We start from the raw sequence: 16,684 nt of genomic DNA on the forward strand, positions 1-16,684 counted from the left end.
TATTATAAAATATAAGTATGGAAAGTTATACGAATGAGGATGGAAGAGTGTAAAATAAAAGAAAGAGGAGAAGGAAAGAACCCATAGAAAGAACCCTTTCGATAAAAGTACGATGAATCTTATGTATCTTTCTGTCCTTTCTCACAACTCGTATGGGCATACACACCGTACCGGCCGCACTTGACCTATTTATTATTATGCTGGTAGTGTCCGAATGCAATGCGCGAAGTGTTTGTGAATAAGCCCGGGGGGCCTCTTCGAGGTTATCAAGGTTCACCACCACCATAAAAACATCTTTCCTTCCTACTGTCGTGTTCTCCTTCCTCCTACTTCCGCAAGATACGAAAATCGAGTCTAGACTCTCGATGATTAGAAATATTTATTCCCACCGTTATGCCATTTAATCATTTTTATACACATTTATATATTGTACACATATTTTATTTTTAATATTATAACTAGCTACTCAACCACAGCAAATCTTCATTTTCTTTTTTTTCTTTTCTCTTTTGAGTATAAATATATATTTTTATACATGATCACTTATATTACATACTCTGATATATTAAATATTTATTTAATAGATTAATAAAACATACTTTTAAAATACTCAAAACTATTTTGTAATTTCAAATAAAAATTCCTTATTCCGCTCCTGTGTGCACCCTTGATTGATTAATGCAAAATATTATGCAATTAATATTACAAATTTGTATTTACACGAATCATGCTACGTTTTTATTCTTATCTTATCTCAAGAAAAATCATTCCTTGAGATTTTCTTTTTAGAACACGATAAAAGTATTCGATTAAATGACTAAATAAATCCGTAAACACATCGGATATGAAGAATGTATCCATGTGTTAGTCTAATCGAGGTCCGATTAGATGCCCTCGACAGTAACCAAGCTTCCGTTCTTCGTTGTCATTTAAGAAGGTCATGACCTCAGGGTAACTTGACCATCTTGTCGACGTACGACGACGACCAGGAGGAGGATTGCCACATTTGACCGCATGCGAGCATGCGCGGGAACGGGCGAAAGTATTTAAACAAGTGGAAATATCTTATGGAAGGCCACTGTCGCTCGAACTGTCACGGATCGCGCAACGTTCCCCTTACTTTTCCTCCCTCCCTATATTTTAAAACCGAACACACGCACGCACGCATTCACCTGTGAACGAGGAGGGGGAAAAATCGTTCCTCGTTCTTTTTCCCTTAATTTCCATCCATCCATCCATCCATCCATCCATCCATCCATGCCCCTTCATATTTTGTCCTTGTTGTCCTCCCCGTGGTGTCCTCCCTTTAAAATCGCGCTACTGCTCGCGTAAGATCACAGATTCCTTTAAGAAACCATCGACGTTCCTTCTTTTACTTGTATCTTTATTTTTTTTGTCGGGTCGTATTATACACCAAGTGACATTTGTCAATGATCGTTATTAAAAAAATTTAATCAATCACGATCTCTCTGCAACGATATCCAAGGAATAATGTTGTCAAACGTTGAAATTAAATGGAGATTGAATGTTAGTTAAAAGAAAGAAAAAAGAAAAAACAAACCAACAGTCGTAGAATTTGATCCGTCTTCTTGAACGGGTTTCTTTCTCCTCGGATAACTCGATGGAAATAAATCATTCGGGGCTCGGTGAAGTCTTAAGAATACGAACAAATATTTCAACTGGGTTTTATTAACTTGGAAAGATGGATGAGCTAGAAGTTCAACAAGAATCTAGAGATAAGGTCGGTAACTTAACGTTTTCCCCACCGCCGATGAAAAAGTCTGATACAAGGGACAGTATTTCTTCCGTCGACAGCGATATTAGTTTGTCTTTCGATAGAAGAGGTTCTAAGGATGAAGAAGCTGATCAATCTGATAGTATGACTTCGGATAGCGAAGGAAAATCATCGACTGATGTTATTATGAAACAACAAAACGTCGAACAAGATTCGGGTGTAGATTCTTTGGACGATGTTACGCAGAAAGAATTGGACAAACAGAAAGTGGTAACATCGAATAATAATAAAGAATCTACTGTACAAGATCAGTCAGATAATTTTATCTTACCTAACAACGAGTTAAGCGAGAAAATCTGCGCTCAGGTAGAATCTTATTTTGCCGATGAAAGTATAGTAAAGGATGCTTTTCTTTTGAAACACGTGAAGAGAAATAAAGAGGGTTACGTATCGTTGAAACTCGTCTCAAGTTTTAAAAGAGTCAAACATCTAACCAAGGATTGGAGGGTCGTCGGTGCTGCTTTAGCTAAGTCCTCCAAATTGCAAGTTAATCCTCAGGGTACTAAATTACGTAGGATTAATCCTTTGCCAGCTTTCGATCAAACAACACCATCTAGAACGATTTTAGCTGCTAGGCTTCCCGTGGAAAGACTATCGGTCGAATCGGTAGCCGAAATCTTTAAACCATGTGGTGAAATCGCACTCATCAGAGTACTCAAGCCTGGACATCCTGCACCTGCCGAGGTATCATAGTTATTTTCAATCGAAATAAAAGTAAATTTAATTGAAATACGTTATAAAAAGAAAAAATCCAATTTTAATTTAGGTCCGACAGGCAATCTCTAAACGACAAGAACTGAAGCCAACTGAGGAATGTGCCATGATTGAATTTACCGATTCGGCTTCAGCCAGGTTAGCTTTAGAAATGAATTTAGGCGGTGCGAAAATATTCGAATTACAACAGTTATCCGATAAGAAAAGAAAACAGCAACCGACGAAAAAGACAATCGTCACGAAATTGACTAAAGAAGATAGTTATAATTCATCGAGTTGCGCCAGTGGATCCGAGGCTGAAGATGGAAAAGCAAAATACAGAAGGGCTGTTCATGGATATCCTATATATCACGTTTATCCTGGCCACCCTGGTCATCCTTTTCAAGGTAAATTATTATTGATTAATTAAACATTATCAACGATCAAACAATACCTTCATAAATTATAATATAAATATTTATCATTCACACAGGTCCACCGTCACCAGATGCTTGGCTATCGCGCAGATTATCATCCTGTTCAATATCAGGATCCGAAAACGGTTTCGTTCTTCGCCGTTTATCTTCAAGTTCTGGCTCTAATTCAGATGCTAGCAACTACGGCAGACGATATTCTTCCTGTTCCTCCGGTTCTGAAACTGGCTGTTGTCCTATAGTTTACCCTCCCGGTTATTATTATCAACAAAATCGACGTTTTTCCTGTTGCTCCGGTGGTTCAACTTCTAGCACCGAGTGTAACGGTACTTGTTATAATCCTAGTCGCCGAGGTTCAGTAGACTGTGGCCCATTTTTCCGTAGGTTATCCTCTTGTAGTCGAGATTCGGGTTACGATCCTGGAGTCAGAAGACTATCTTTATGTTCTTCGATTCCAGAGCAAAATAATTTTTGCCGATCAAGAAATAACAATGGATTAATAATGACACACTTACCTGAAAATGTAACAAGGATGCCTTCCGGTCCTGACGGAACGCGTGGCTTTGGCCGACCACCTAGAATGAATCCTATCACACCTACTATGGAACCAGCATGTTAAAAATTTATCCTGTATGCGCCATGACTTTTTCCATGTTAAATAATGATCTCCAATCCTTCTTAAACAGGATTATTATTATTATTATTATAATAGAAAAGACAAATTATAAAATACTTTTAAAATAATACATCTTAACATTGTTATATCTTCCCCCTTGTGATATGATATAGAAAAATTGGAAAATATTTCAATATTGTAAATTTTCTTTCCCCCTCTTACTTATGTACTTGAAATGAAATTCATAGATATTTCTAATGATAAAACTTCATGTATGCTTTATGTATGTATATGTATATTGAATGTATGATATGAAAAACTTAATGAAATAAGTACAAAAGTTTGACTATGAAAAACATGAATTTCAAATCCGATATACTATACAGAATTAATTTATTAAATATGACATCTAACGATGCACTTGTTAAATATATTCACTGTGCCATTTATATTATTGGATTATTGAATTATTGGTATTTTTATTATAAACTTTGTAGAGCTTAATTATATAATTGATCAATCTTACGTTAATGTTTATCTGTATTAAATTTATTTTACAATTCTTTTATATTAAAGTTAACATCAAATTATAATCAAATCAAGTCATTCTACATTGTAGTAAATATTAATTTTGTATTTTTATTAATCTATTTTGTACATATTTTTTATTATTTCCTGATCGATTCAATTTGTACGAAAGTTAAATAAAAAATAAAGCTTTCCTTTATATATTTCTTTATCTTTTTTTATTTATAGTATATAAAAGACAATGAAGTAAAATATTTTGTTTAATGTTATAAGCAAAAACAATACATTATGCATTTATATTGAAATTTTTTACGTGTGATTTTTATTTCTATTTATATTTATTAATAAATAATATTTTATTGAATGTATTTTTAAATTAAAATATATATATTTACATCGAATATATTATATAAATAAAAAAAACGTTACCTTTTAATGACTTTTTTTAAATGGACACGAACTTTCCAAGCAATCTAATATATAATAGTATATTATTCTATATATTTTATATATTATGTAGGTAATATTTTATATACTATGAATATAAATATGATAAATACAAATAATAAGAATATCTTATTGCAAAAGAATAAGAATTAAATTTATACTAATATGATATAAAAGTATTACACGTACGAATAATAAATAACTTGTGTGTGGTGAAATTCTTGCGCATTCGTGCATGTATACGAACCTAGTATGACCTGTTTCTGTCGCATCTATGCTCGTAATATTAAGGTTAGGATATGTTTACTTGTTAAATTAGTGAGGATTACTGAACGAAGTCATAAAAAGGAAGAACAAGAAAAAGAAATGTGAACGTAACAGAATCAAATTCTCTTTTAGAAAAGATGTTTTTTCCTATTGGATGGCCGCGAGTCCTAAATTGCACGGAACCGGATAAAATAAAGGCCATTGTTTGTAATAGAGATAAAATATTATTTGCTATATTAACGACAGATTTTCTTACCATCTGGTATTGCAAGGTACAATTTTTTAAATAAAATAATGTATATGGTATACTTGTAATTATATTATGAAAATTATATTGACATTAGAATCATATTGTGTTATTTCATATTTGACTATATTTTTTACTTTTTCTTTAATATAATAATTAAACTATTTTGTAGCCTTGTATACCTATCGTGTTTATAAGAAGAACTGCTGATTCTTTGAAAAAGCACGGAGAAAATATCTTGGTACAATGGAGACCAGATTCCAGTATGTTAGTTATCGCAGTAAGTGATGTATGCTTAAAAGTTTTTATACTAATATGTTGACTGTCATCCAATGGTTGATCAATGTGGTAGTCAACATATTAATTGTTCAAAATGTTAATACTAATTATTTTGCATTATTTCTATAGACATCCGACAGCTATCTACTGTTTTATCGATTAGCAGACAAAGGTCCAGAAGGAAAAAGTCTTTACGAACAAAGAGATTCTCCTGTTACAAGCCTAAAACGTGATAGTGCTGAACTTTTCATTAAAGAAGTTATTCCATCTTTAGTTTTGTCTTTCGTAAGCATATTGATTAAATATTGCATTGACAATGATTAAAAAATGGATAAATGGATATATATACTTTTATTATCAGGAAAAGTCTGCCTGGATAGATGGTGGAATTAGTTCTTTAGTATGTATACGTGATGAACTTATGGTTGCAACAAAAACAAGTCATGTAATACGGCATAAATGGGATGGTACAGTAAATCGAGACTATACACTTGATTTACGTAGAATACCATTTAGCGTAGACCAACAAATATCCACTACAGCTGTACCACTTACTGAAAACAATGCCTATGTTATGGATATTGAATATTCTCCTTTAGTTGGTGGATTTGCTATTGTTCTTAGCACTGGGAAAGCAGCATTCTTAACAGCTCATTCATTAAAATTTGACCCAAATGTCAGTTAATAAATATATTTGATAATTAATATATATATTATTGAATTTATATTCAATACTAAGTTGATAATATTTCATATAAATATATTTCAGCAAGTTCAAGGAATTTGGGCCAAGGATGTAGATGATGCTACTTGTGCAGCTGTAAATCACAAATATCGTTTAATTGCATTTGGAAGAGGAAAGTAAGTATTGTATACTTTAATATGATATACTGTATGTACACACAAATCTAACTTTTTAATTATATTTTTAACAGCTCGGAGGGTATTGTTTATTACATTGATGAAACTACTGGAGCATTGGAAGTATCGCATACATTAAGTCTGTCTTCAAAAGATTATCCTGGAAAACCAGGTTGCGTTAGATGTCTAAGATGGACTCCTGATAGTTGTGCTATAGCTCTAGCTTGGGAAGGTGGTGGTTTAGCAATCTGGAGTACTTTTGGTGCACTTTTATTATGCAGCTTAAAGTGGGATTATGGTTTGCGTGTAGACTTAACACGTGATAATCCCTTACATATTCATACAATGGTAAATGAAGTCTGATATTAATTTTGAAATAGAAATATTTCATAATATTGTTTATTTTTTCTTTTACTTTTCTAGGAATGGTCAGCGGAAGGTTACCAATTATGGATGTTGAGAGAATTACCAGGACCATTATTAATGGAAGAAAATGGAAATGAGCTGACACATGCAAGGCGTTCACTTATACAATTAGATTTTGTAAAAAGCCCTCTTACGGTTAATCCATGTATGGTAATATCGAATTTTTAACCATAATTATAAAAAAGTTATTCTTTTATAATATATTTATATTTTTTATTTGTTTTAAAGGGTCATCATGGACATTTATACTTACAAGGTGAAGATAGACTTTATTTAAATCTTGGTGGCGGTATGTCTACCACCACATCAAATTTTCATATTTCAAATGAATGTCCCAGTGATATTATAACTCAGACTCTTGCCGGATGCAAACAGTGGTTAGTTGTTCCAATTCCAAGTGCTTATACTGGTTCCAATTGGCCGATAAGAGTAAGTTCATAATTAGTAAATTATTATGATTAACTGTTAGTATACTATATTGCATTTTATAGTATACTGCAATTGACAACGAAGGGTTAAGCATTGCTGTAGCTGGTAGAACAGGCTTAGCTCATTATTCCTTACCATCTCGTAAATGGAAACTTTTTGGAAATGAAAGTCAAGAAAGAGATTTCATAGTAACTGGTGGATTATTATGGCATCGTGGTTTTTTGATAGCAAGTAGTTATTCTCTTTTGGACGATAGAGATGAAATTAGAATGTACCCACGAGATACTCGACTCGATAACAATTATGTAAAGAGTATTAGAATGCCATCTCAAGTATTATTACTTAATACACTTAAAGAAAGACTTCTAACGTTCTGTGCTAATGCACAAATTAGTATCTATGATATAATACTGGATGGAAATGGAGGTAAGTTGTGAAACAATTATGATAATAAAAATTATGTTAAAACTGACTTTTAAAATGTAATTACTTTTAAAGAAATGGAAGATATTGAATTAACTAGAATACAAACTGTGGATATTAGTGGACTTTGCGTGCATCCTGCTTGCGTTGTAAGTGCAACATTAACAACAATTCGTGCAGAAACAGCAGGGAGTCATCCACATCCTGAAAGTCTTTTACTCAATGTTTCTGGACGACTTTTAATGGTTCAGCGCGAGCATTGTACTGATAATCCTGATATCGTAAGTTATTTATTGAGTATAATAGTTTGGAATTATTGTAAAATTGATAATTCGCTTGATTTTTTTTTATAGTTTTTTACGTGTAGTCCTCCTACGGTGTTAGCTTCGTGTGTTGAAAATGTATGGGTGCCATGGCGATCAAGAAGAGACAAGCCTCATTTAACTGAAGCATTATGGTTGTTCTGTGGTGCTCATGGCATGCGTGTCTGGCTTCCATTATTTCCAAGAAATCACCAAGAAAAAACACATACATTCATGAGTAAAAGAATAATGCTGCCTTTTCACTTGTGCATTTATCCTCTGGCTATATTATTCGAGGATGCAATCTTATTAGGAGCTGAAAATGACACTGTATTGTTTACATCTGATACTAATTCTCCATTCTCACTGCCTTTTAGTTTATTAGAATTAACGGTATATACGTATATGCATATATTTATTTATATTTTTATATAGTTGAATTAAATTTAATTTAAACGATTTTAAATATACTTGAAATTTTAATATTTTAGAGTCAAGTTTATCTTCATCAAATATTACGACAACTAATTCATCGAAATTTAGGATATCACGCATGGGAAATAGCACGATCTTGTTCCGCACTGCCTTACTTCCCACATTCCTTAGAATTATTACTTCATGAAGTACTAGAAGAGGAAGCAACTAGTAAAGAACCAATTCCAGATGCTCAACTACCGTCTGTGGTAGAATTCATCCGAGAATTTCCAGGAGTATGGGCAAGAGCGGTTGTGCAGTGCGCAAGAAAAACTGAAATAGCACTTTGGCCATATTTATTTTCCGTTGCTGGACCACCTAAGAAACTTTTACAAGATTGTTTACAAAGGCAACAACTTGACACTGCTGCTAGTTATTTAATTATATTACAAAATCTTGAACCATCAACTGTTAGCAGACAACATGCTACTCTGCTATTAGATGCTGCTTTGGAACAAGGAAGATGGGAACTTTCGAAGGATCTTGTTCGCTTTTTAAGAGCTATTGGTAATAAGCGAAAGAAGAACAAATTTTATTTAAAAAATTAAATTCCAGATAATATAAATATTTATTTTTCTTAAAGATCCAAATGATGTGGAGTCACCTCGTACATCTTGGGGTGGTACAAGCAAGTTAGGAGGACACACACAAACCCCTCCTTTATCACCTCATGAAGATGACTTATCTCTCGTATTAGGAACCATGCAAGTGTCTAGGAGTCGTAGTTATAGTACTACAGCAACACCAAAAGTACAATCTGAATCAATGGCTAAAGATATTGCACCATCCTCTATGTTAGAAAAAACTAGAAATGTTGTTATGAGACGAAAAAAATCTGTACCGACTGTTAAAATAGAAAAGTCTGATACCAAGTAAGTGCAGAATGAGTTAATCAAAATATATACTGTTTCTTTTTTTAACGCAATAACGATTTTTATAATTTCATTTCCAGAGAAAGCTCAGCCGAAGAATTTTTCATTGACGTTATCTTACAGCGTCACGCACGTCGATTACTTTCAGCTCGGAGATTATTAGATTTGGGAAGATTTGCTGCCCATTTAGATTTTCATTTGGTAACGTGGCTTGGTAGAGAACGCGATAGAGCAGCTAAGATTGATGATTTTATAGCTGCATTGAAAGCTGTACACGAAGATTTTTCATATCCTTATCCAGTTTTGTCGCTTCCTAATTTACAAAGATTTCGAAGATCTAGTCTGACATCATTGCGATCAATAAGATCTGTGAATCTCGAAAGTCCTGAAGATGAAACAGTGACTCCTAATTTTGCTATTGATTTACCAGATAGTGGATATACAAGTTTACCTAGTGGCAGACCTCCTTATACTAGTTTGGTGTCTCCTGTTGCTAGCTTAGAAACACAATTTCCTGCCACTGAAGCGAAACTAACACCAAATATGTTGCATGGTAATATTATATTTGCTCATATAAAGAAAAACATATGCATGAGCCATTTATATGCCAAATCGATTAATTTTAATAATTATTAACAATATAATTAACAATATTTATGTAAATGATTTATCATTTTAGATACGAGTAGCGTAATTAGTGACGCTAGTACAATCTGGCGTGATGACGCTGAGTCAATTGTGGGAACTGGTGTGGGTACAGTGTGTTGGGTTTCTTCGGAACCAATAGAGCCAACAGAAATTCATGTAGCTTCACATTGTGCTCCGGTTAGCAGAGCAGAAGTACAACTTAGATATCTGTTGCAATTGTTCCTTGAAGGTGGTTGTTTAGGATGGGCAGCGATATTGGCTGTGGTTTTAAGAGATGCACCAGCTATGGCAAGAACTGTGCGAGCAGCACATGCACCAATGCAAACCCTTGAATCTATAACGAATTTAAGAGATGGACTTTTAACTCTTACAAGGTGGTCTCAGTCAGAATGGTATGTCAGTATATTAAATCAATTATTACATTATTTGATTCATTCATTCGTCGAATTTATTAACTCCACAAAACAAAAAGTGAACATACATTGTCGTATCATTTATTATTGATCGGTCATGAAAATATTTCTTATTTAATGGCATTAAGATTAATTACTAAAGAAATTTATTTCAAATATAAAAAGTTAAGCATTAATCAAGCACTATTTAAAAAAATTCTAAAAATGGAGTTAACCACTTTGACCTGTGAACGACTCAGTTATAAGAAAAGTTATATACCATATATATTTTTTTTTAATCAATATTACATTTATAATTGGCTTAGTTGAGTCCAGTAAATTATATAATGCGTACATTGATTGCATGTGGGTAACACTCAACAGTGTTTCCGCTCATAAGAATAAAAATAAGATAGAAAAGAAATGTCTTTATTATTTTTATAGTTGGGGATATAGACCATTTATATCAATTATACAAGGACAGAACAGCGCGGGGAGGGAAAGGAGTAGGGAGGAACAAAGCAGGAACAAGAAAAAAGACCGAAAAGCCGGCCGGGGGCCGGGCGCCGACCGGAGGAGACAGGAAGCAAGGGGAAGCAAGCGCAGTGCGCGACACCGGCCATGAAGTCCATGCAAGCGGCGAGCAACGCCCAGGGGAGGAAAAAAAGAGCGCGGGAAGCGGCGGGTGGCGGCCAGAAACGGGAGGCCGGGAAAATGAGAGGAACGCGGACGAAGAAACGGAGCAGCGGAACAAGGACGGGGAGCAGCTATGAAACGATAACCAGGGAGAAGGGGCATAGAGCGGAGAGGGGAGGAAAAACTAAAAGGCAAAAAGGGGGGTCGAAAGGCGGGGAGAGAGGGGGGGTGAGGAACGTAGGGGGGGAGGGAAGAAAGAAAGAAAATAAAAGGGAGGAGGGAGGAGGGGGGGAGCGAGATAACAGAGAAAGAAACGACTGGAAATACGAGGCGGGGAAGAGAGAAGGGGAGGGGTGGGGGCGGGGAAGAGCAAGTTGCGACAGACAAGGAGCGAAGCTGGGGAAAAAAGAAAATGAACAAAAAAAGAATGTACAAGTCGGAGTGTAAAGAGAGGGTAGAGAAATGAGAGAAATGATGAAATAACCCGCAAAAATAATCAATTTGCAATAGCCGAATACAAGTTGTACGTTCATTTTATAGAAGGAAATTTAGATATTATAGCTTTCATTCAGTATTTAATATAAGAAAGCAATTTTATTTCTCAGAATTGGTATATTAAATATTACCATAATAAAGACTAGGAAATAGATGCGCAAACATATTTAAGTATAACGATCATATATCTCTCTATCGATTGAAAAACTGAATATTTAAAAAAGAATTCGATTAGAATTTTTTTGTCTTGCATACATTTATTTAATAATACGTTGATCTTGATTTAATTATTAAAGCAAAAGATACATATGATGGTCTCTATAGATTTGTCACATCGTACCTGTATTATGTAACCATTTTTTTCATTCGGATTTTTTTTATATGCAATATTTTTTTATGAATTTAACTATTTAATTCATAGGTTTTCTCGATAAAATGACAACTATTGAATATAAAAATTTACCATTGATATTCAGAGAGTATATAATAACAAAAGTACCTCATAATTATGTATATCTTTATATGGGAAAAATAATTACGTTATTAACATTTTTTAAATTAACAAAAGGATACACATAACATACACCTATAGAAAAGGATTTGTTTAACGTATATGTACTTTACTTATAATTTTTCAGATGAGTTGATGTATTCATTTAAAGGAATTGTAGTGTGTGTAGTTTGTATGGATTATTGCTACAATAACTACTCTATAAACAATAATTAGCATAATTGAAAATAATATTAATGAGAATAATTTTCGTTTTATAATATTATATATTACAGGAGAAGATATATCAGAACTGTATCACAATGATCATTATTTTGTAATATGCTGTAAAATGTGATATTAATTTTTTTTATAACACAAAAAAAAACAAAAGACTATTAAAATTGGTATGTGTGTTGTATGGCAAATGAGAAGTAAGATAAAGTGTTATAAACACTCGTCTAATTATTATTATTATATTATAACTAAATATAAATGGAATTTTTATCAGCATTTTACATAAGCTAATATTGCAATAATATCAATGAGAATATAAAATAATGTAAATTATTAATAAGTTATTTATACATAATGTAATATAGATATTAGTAAATACATGTTATATTTTCACAACATTTACTCCAATCTATAATTTGTTTATAAATAACTACATAGAACTACATAGAAGCTCCTAATTAATAAAATAAAAATAAAAATTAATAAAACTATCAATAAATTTATTAATAAATTAATATGTCTTATATTATAATGTCTTAAAAAATAATTAAGAATAATATAGAAGCTTAAAAGTCCCCCTTTTTTATCTACCGATTTTCATTTTTGTTACTATCGGGACCACTTGTAGGCGATAGTAGGTACTTAAAGAGATGATAGTACAATACTATCAAAGAACACAGTACATATTGAGACTGTTGAGTTATTTTTAAAGGTTCAACAGTAAGTTCGAATTCTTCGAAGATAGCTCTCTCTAGTCTCATATTTTATATTTTATTATATTACTGTTTTGCTCGTCATTAATTTGTAGTTGTAATTGGAGATGATGGACCATTCCATCTCCTTGGGACACCAAACTTGTGTCCCTCAAAATCGTCAAAAAGATGCATATGTGTTTAGTTAAAGTCAAAAATATTAAAATTTTCGTATTATTACATTTTCAAGCTTAAATAACGTTCGGTAAATATTACAGTAATTTCTCTTTTCTTGTTTCGTCTTTAAAATTTTTTATTGTGATCGTATTTTATTAAATTTGCAATTTTTCTTTTCTATAAGTTTTTTGTAATAATTATTAGATATTATTTTTTTTAGTAACTTGATATTTGTACTTTTCCCTTTTTTTTTGTATACACTTTATGTAAATGTAAAATCACGCGTTTAAATTTAATTTCATTGCAACGGTAAATAGAGATTTGATCAAAATAAATAAAGAATTCAATTGAAAAGTGCATCTGCGAATTGGACGATGTCAGGCTATTGTATCACTTGATTATATGATTAATATAGTTTTCTTTTTGTTACAGGTGATCATCGTTGGATTTAACATTAGACCTTTTTGATTTTCTTCTATTTGATCGCCTTGAATGGTGACCTTTTAAAATATACGTTTAAATGCATTTCTGAAGGCACACACATATGTTTATCCATTAAAAATTAAATATAATTGTTTCAATTTCTTTTACAATATAACTATACTATATATATTATCATATACTATCAGAAAATACTGTGTTCTTTGATAGTATTGTACTATCATCTCTTTAAGTACCTACTATCGCCTACTAGTGGTCGCGGTAGCAACTAAGATGAATCTGGTTAAATATAAAAGGGGAGTTTTGAGCTTCTACAAATAGATATCGCAAGATTTTTAGTTCTGGCTTGCATTTTTAGTGATAAAACCATTGTGTATCAGCAATATAATAAGCAATATATATAAATAATCAAAAGTTATAATAAAAAAAAAGCAAACACAAAACTTAAAGTAAACAATTAAAATATCTTACGAAAATGTGTGAAGAATTTAGCGATGAAACATATACTGTTCATTCCAAATGTAATCAACAGACTGCATTGATATTACATAGTTTAGATGCTGATCATTTAATAAAGTCTTGTAAAGAAAGAAACATATCAACTAAAGAATTGCATAATCTAACTATTGATGACTTTATACAATTAGGTATATTTTATACATGTTTATTTTTTATATTCATATCAAATACATATATATCTATATTAACCAGGGTAGATTAAACGATTTTGAAATTCAATAAAAAAGAAAGCTTTTATTTGTTTGAAATATAAAAATGAATTTTACAGAAAACAAATTATTTCTATGTTTGGTTTAAAACTTTTCCACCCATCTATGTATATGTAGATAAATATTTGAAAGTGTAAACATGTGTATGTTTAAATTATAGGTGCTGATGAAAATCTGGCAAAAAAATTGTTTCATGATCTTACAATTAAGAAAAAAAATGCTACCAAAGAATGGCCTATGATGCAAAAGTATTTTATGTTTATTTATTTATTTTTTTTTCTTTTTATAGATAATAGCATCTTTTTTAAGTGATTTTTTTTAATACATAATATTAATGATATTTTACAGATATCCAAATATTATTGAAACGCTTAATAATACTGAGAAACAATTGAATTTAATATCTGTATGTGTTGCTTATGTCCGATTAAATCTTCAAGAAAAAGGAATAAATAATACTTTTATAAACTCACGTGATTTAGTAAGTATGAATTCAATTTTATGCATAAGCATAATGGAGAATCTTAAGGCAGTTAATGATATAGAAAAGGCTATAGAAGAATCGTACGTTTTAGTTTCAAAGGTATATATATATATATATATATTGAAGTAAAAGATAGGGTGTCCTAATTTTTTTTTGACTACCATTGATTTTTAAAAGCTTTTTTAAATATTTCTAACAAATATATAAAATGACAACGGACTGCTTTCTTGTTCAATCCCAGGTAAGAATAGATTGTAAAATTGTGCAAAAAAAAATCTAGGACACCGTATGTATGCAAGAGTGGGTAAAAAGTTTTGAGTTTTGACAAAAAATTTTTATTTTTTTTTGAAAATATAAATGAATTTGACAAAAAAGAAATTTTGGTCTGTGTTAGGCTCAAAACTGTGCAACTCATTCAAGTATATATTTTTGCTATAACGATATATAAGTATAATAATAATCATTGAAAATTATTGTTTATTGTAGAATACTGCTAAAAAGGCGAAAAAACGTTACATTTCTTTATCTACGTTATTTGCTGGATTAGGTTTAGTATTATGTCTGGTATCACGTATACAAAAAAGCTAAGACTTTGTATGAAATGTTTAATTCTTTTTATTGGGAGTTTTCCATCTATCTATCTCTATTTTTTTATATTTTCTTTATTCTGACTCCTATACTTATACATTCTCACACTCATGCTATTTACGCGCTTTTTTACATACTATTATATACTTTATATCTTCCCATTAGATACAAGACACTTATTTCTAATATTATTTTTAAGAAAACACATTTTATTTAATAAGAATTTGAAGTTATATTTTATAGGTAGTCCAAAGAAACAAAATTAAATTATATTTTCTTTTCTATTTTTGTAATTAAAATTTCGAGTTAAAGTTTGAAAATGTTTTATATGAAGTTACAATAAAAATAAATAAAACAAATAAATTTTTGTTATTGACAAGTTTCCTTTTCTAAATCTATTTTAAAATTTGTACTACTTGTCAATTTTTTAAATTTAATAATATATATAGGATATGTTAATATAAGTAAATGAAAAAAAGAAAGATAAAGATATAAATAAAATATACAATGTTGTAACAAAATATTGAGTAAGTATAAGACCCTTTATAGATCATATAGTTTTCGATATAAAACATAGTATAAAACACAGTTAAAAAGCACTACTTTTTGCAATAATGTTTTATACATACATAAACTATATATTGATAATATATAATTGTCACCACTAATATAACTATAATTATACAAATTAGTTTCCTTATTCAGTTCTTTGATATTTAAAAATAGTATTTTTTGAACCGCTTTCTATTCTAAATTATATTTCTCTGGCGAAGTAGACCTATTAAGAGATTATTAACTGTACATTAACTAGAATTAGAATATTCTCAAAAAATATTGTTATATATGTTGCTTGTAAATAAAAAAATTACTATTTGGTTACTTACGCTTCTTCTAAAAGTTGTAATACATGCTTATGTTCTATACCTTCTAACCATAGATTAAGTAATTCTTCTTGCTTACAACTTAATAACTGTTTACAAGCATGTAAATTTTCTTTTACGGCATGAATTTTTTCTCTTGCAGCAGTAACTCTTTCGGATAGAGTACTAAATATCTAAATAAATAAGTGAAAAATAATCTTCAATAATTAATCTTTAATATACAAAAATTGTTATTGTATATTTTTGATAAACTTACTTGCATAACTTCTGAGAGATCTTGTTCGTGCAATGAAACTAATTCATCTAATCTCTGATCGCTTCGCTTATATTCTTTTTCTAATTTAGCTTTTTCAATTTCTCTTTGTTCATTAGTTTCAGAAGCAGATAGTGCTCGAATTACTGAGATTAATAAACCACTCTATAAAATATATAATACATATATAAACAATTCAAAATTATTCTTCATATTATTATTTTGCCATAATTATCACATTTACCGTTTCTTTGGTGGGTTTAATTCCACGGGGAGGTTTAATGGGTGCAACTGCATTCATTATGTTAAAATTTATAATAAAATTTTATTTTAACAAGAAATAAACACTGTTAACTAGTATTTACTACCAAATTAAAAAGTTATATTCATATTGGTTGTTTATTAATAGAAATATAGTATAATACTTTTATTATCATAATAAAATTCTT

The 16,684-nt window shown here is 30.9% G+C and overlaps 4 protein-coding genes across 6 annotated transcripts; 3 read left to right on the forward strand and 1 right to left on the reverse strand.

The window, feature by feature from the left end:
* Positions 1–1,058: 1,058 nt before the first annotated feature.
* On the forward strand, positions 1,059–3,894 carry LOC122524496 (la-related protein 6). Of its 3 annotated transcripts, none has more exons than XM_043646817.1 (4): positions 1,059–2,479; positions 2,562–2,895; positions 2,982–3,302; positions 3,381–3,894. In XM_043646817.1, exons 1-4 carry the CDS (start codon positions 1,703–1,705, stop codon positions 3,539–3,541), a joined length of 1,593 nt encoding a protein of 530 aa, XP_043502752.1. In that variant the 5' UTR covers positions 1,059–1,702; the 3' UTR covers positions 3,542–3,894. The 3 variants fall into 3 exon arrangements, with proteins under 3 accessions (XP_043502752.1, XP_043502753.1, XP_043502751.1); XM_043646818.1 differs by having other exon boundaries at positions 2,982–3,248; XM_043646816.1 differs by having other exon boundaries at positions 2,982–3,894.
* Positions 3,895–4,714: 820 nt separating this feature from the next.
* On the forward strand, positions 4,715–10,245 carry LOC122524301 (guanine nucleotide exchange factor subunit Rich). The gene is made up of 15 exons (XM_043646463.1): positions 4,715–5,052; positions 5,200–5,307; positions 5,436–5,591; positions 5,668–5,982; positions 6,076–6,167; positions 6,242–6,515; positions 6,591–6,743; positions 6,822–7,022; positions 7,085–7,448; positions 7,521–7,726; positions 7,799–8,140; positions 8,239–8,728; positions 8,805–9,093; positions 9,174–9,646; positions 9,773–10,245. The coding sequence occupies exons 1-15, from the start codon at positions 4,918–4,920 to the stop codon at positions 10,243–10,245; spliced, it is 4,071 nt and encodes a 1,356-aa protein (XP_043502398.1). The 5' UTR covers positions 4,715–4,917.
* A 3,200-nt stretch (positions 10,246–13,445) lies between these two features.
* LOC122524097 lies at positions 13,446–15,115 on the forward strand. Its single transcript, XM_043646179.1, has 4 exons — positions 13,446–13,948; positions 14,190–14,277; positions 14,378–14,612; positions 15,000–15,115. Exons 1-4 carry the CDS (start codon positions 13,777–13,779, stop codon positions 15,099–15,101), a joined length of 597 nt encoding a protein of 198 aa, XP_043502114.1. The 5' UTR covers positions 13,446–13,776; the 3' UTR covers positions 15,102–15,115.
* Positions 15,116–15,837: 722 nt separating this feature from the next.
* Positions 15,838–16,679, reverse strand: LOC122524099 (exocyst complex component 4). The gene is made up of 4 exons (XM_043646181.1): positions 16,480–16,679; positions 16,239–16,400; positions 15,986–16,155; positions 15,838–15,879 (listed from the first exon to the last, which is right to left on the reverse strand). The coding sequence occupies exons 1-4, from the start codon at positions 16,534–16,536 to the stop codon at positions 15,846–15,848; spliced, it is 423 nt and encodes a 140-aa protein (XP_043502116.1). The 5' UTR covers positions 16,537–16,679; the 3' UTR covers positions 15,838–15,845.
* Positions 16,680–16,684: the final 5 nt, after the last annotated feature.

The sequence above is a fragment of the Polistes fuscatus genome, unplaced genomic scaffold (genome assembly GCF_010416935.1).
Source record: "Polistes fuscatus isolate 324 unplaced genomic scaffold, CU_Pfus_HIC Scaffold7, whole genome shotgun sequence".
In the NCBI taxonomy this organism is placed as follows: Eukaryota; Metazoa; Arthropoda; class Insecta; order Hymenoptera; family Vespidae; genus Polistes; species Polistes fuscatus.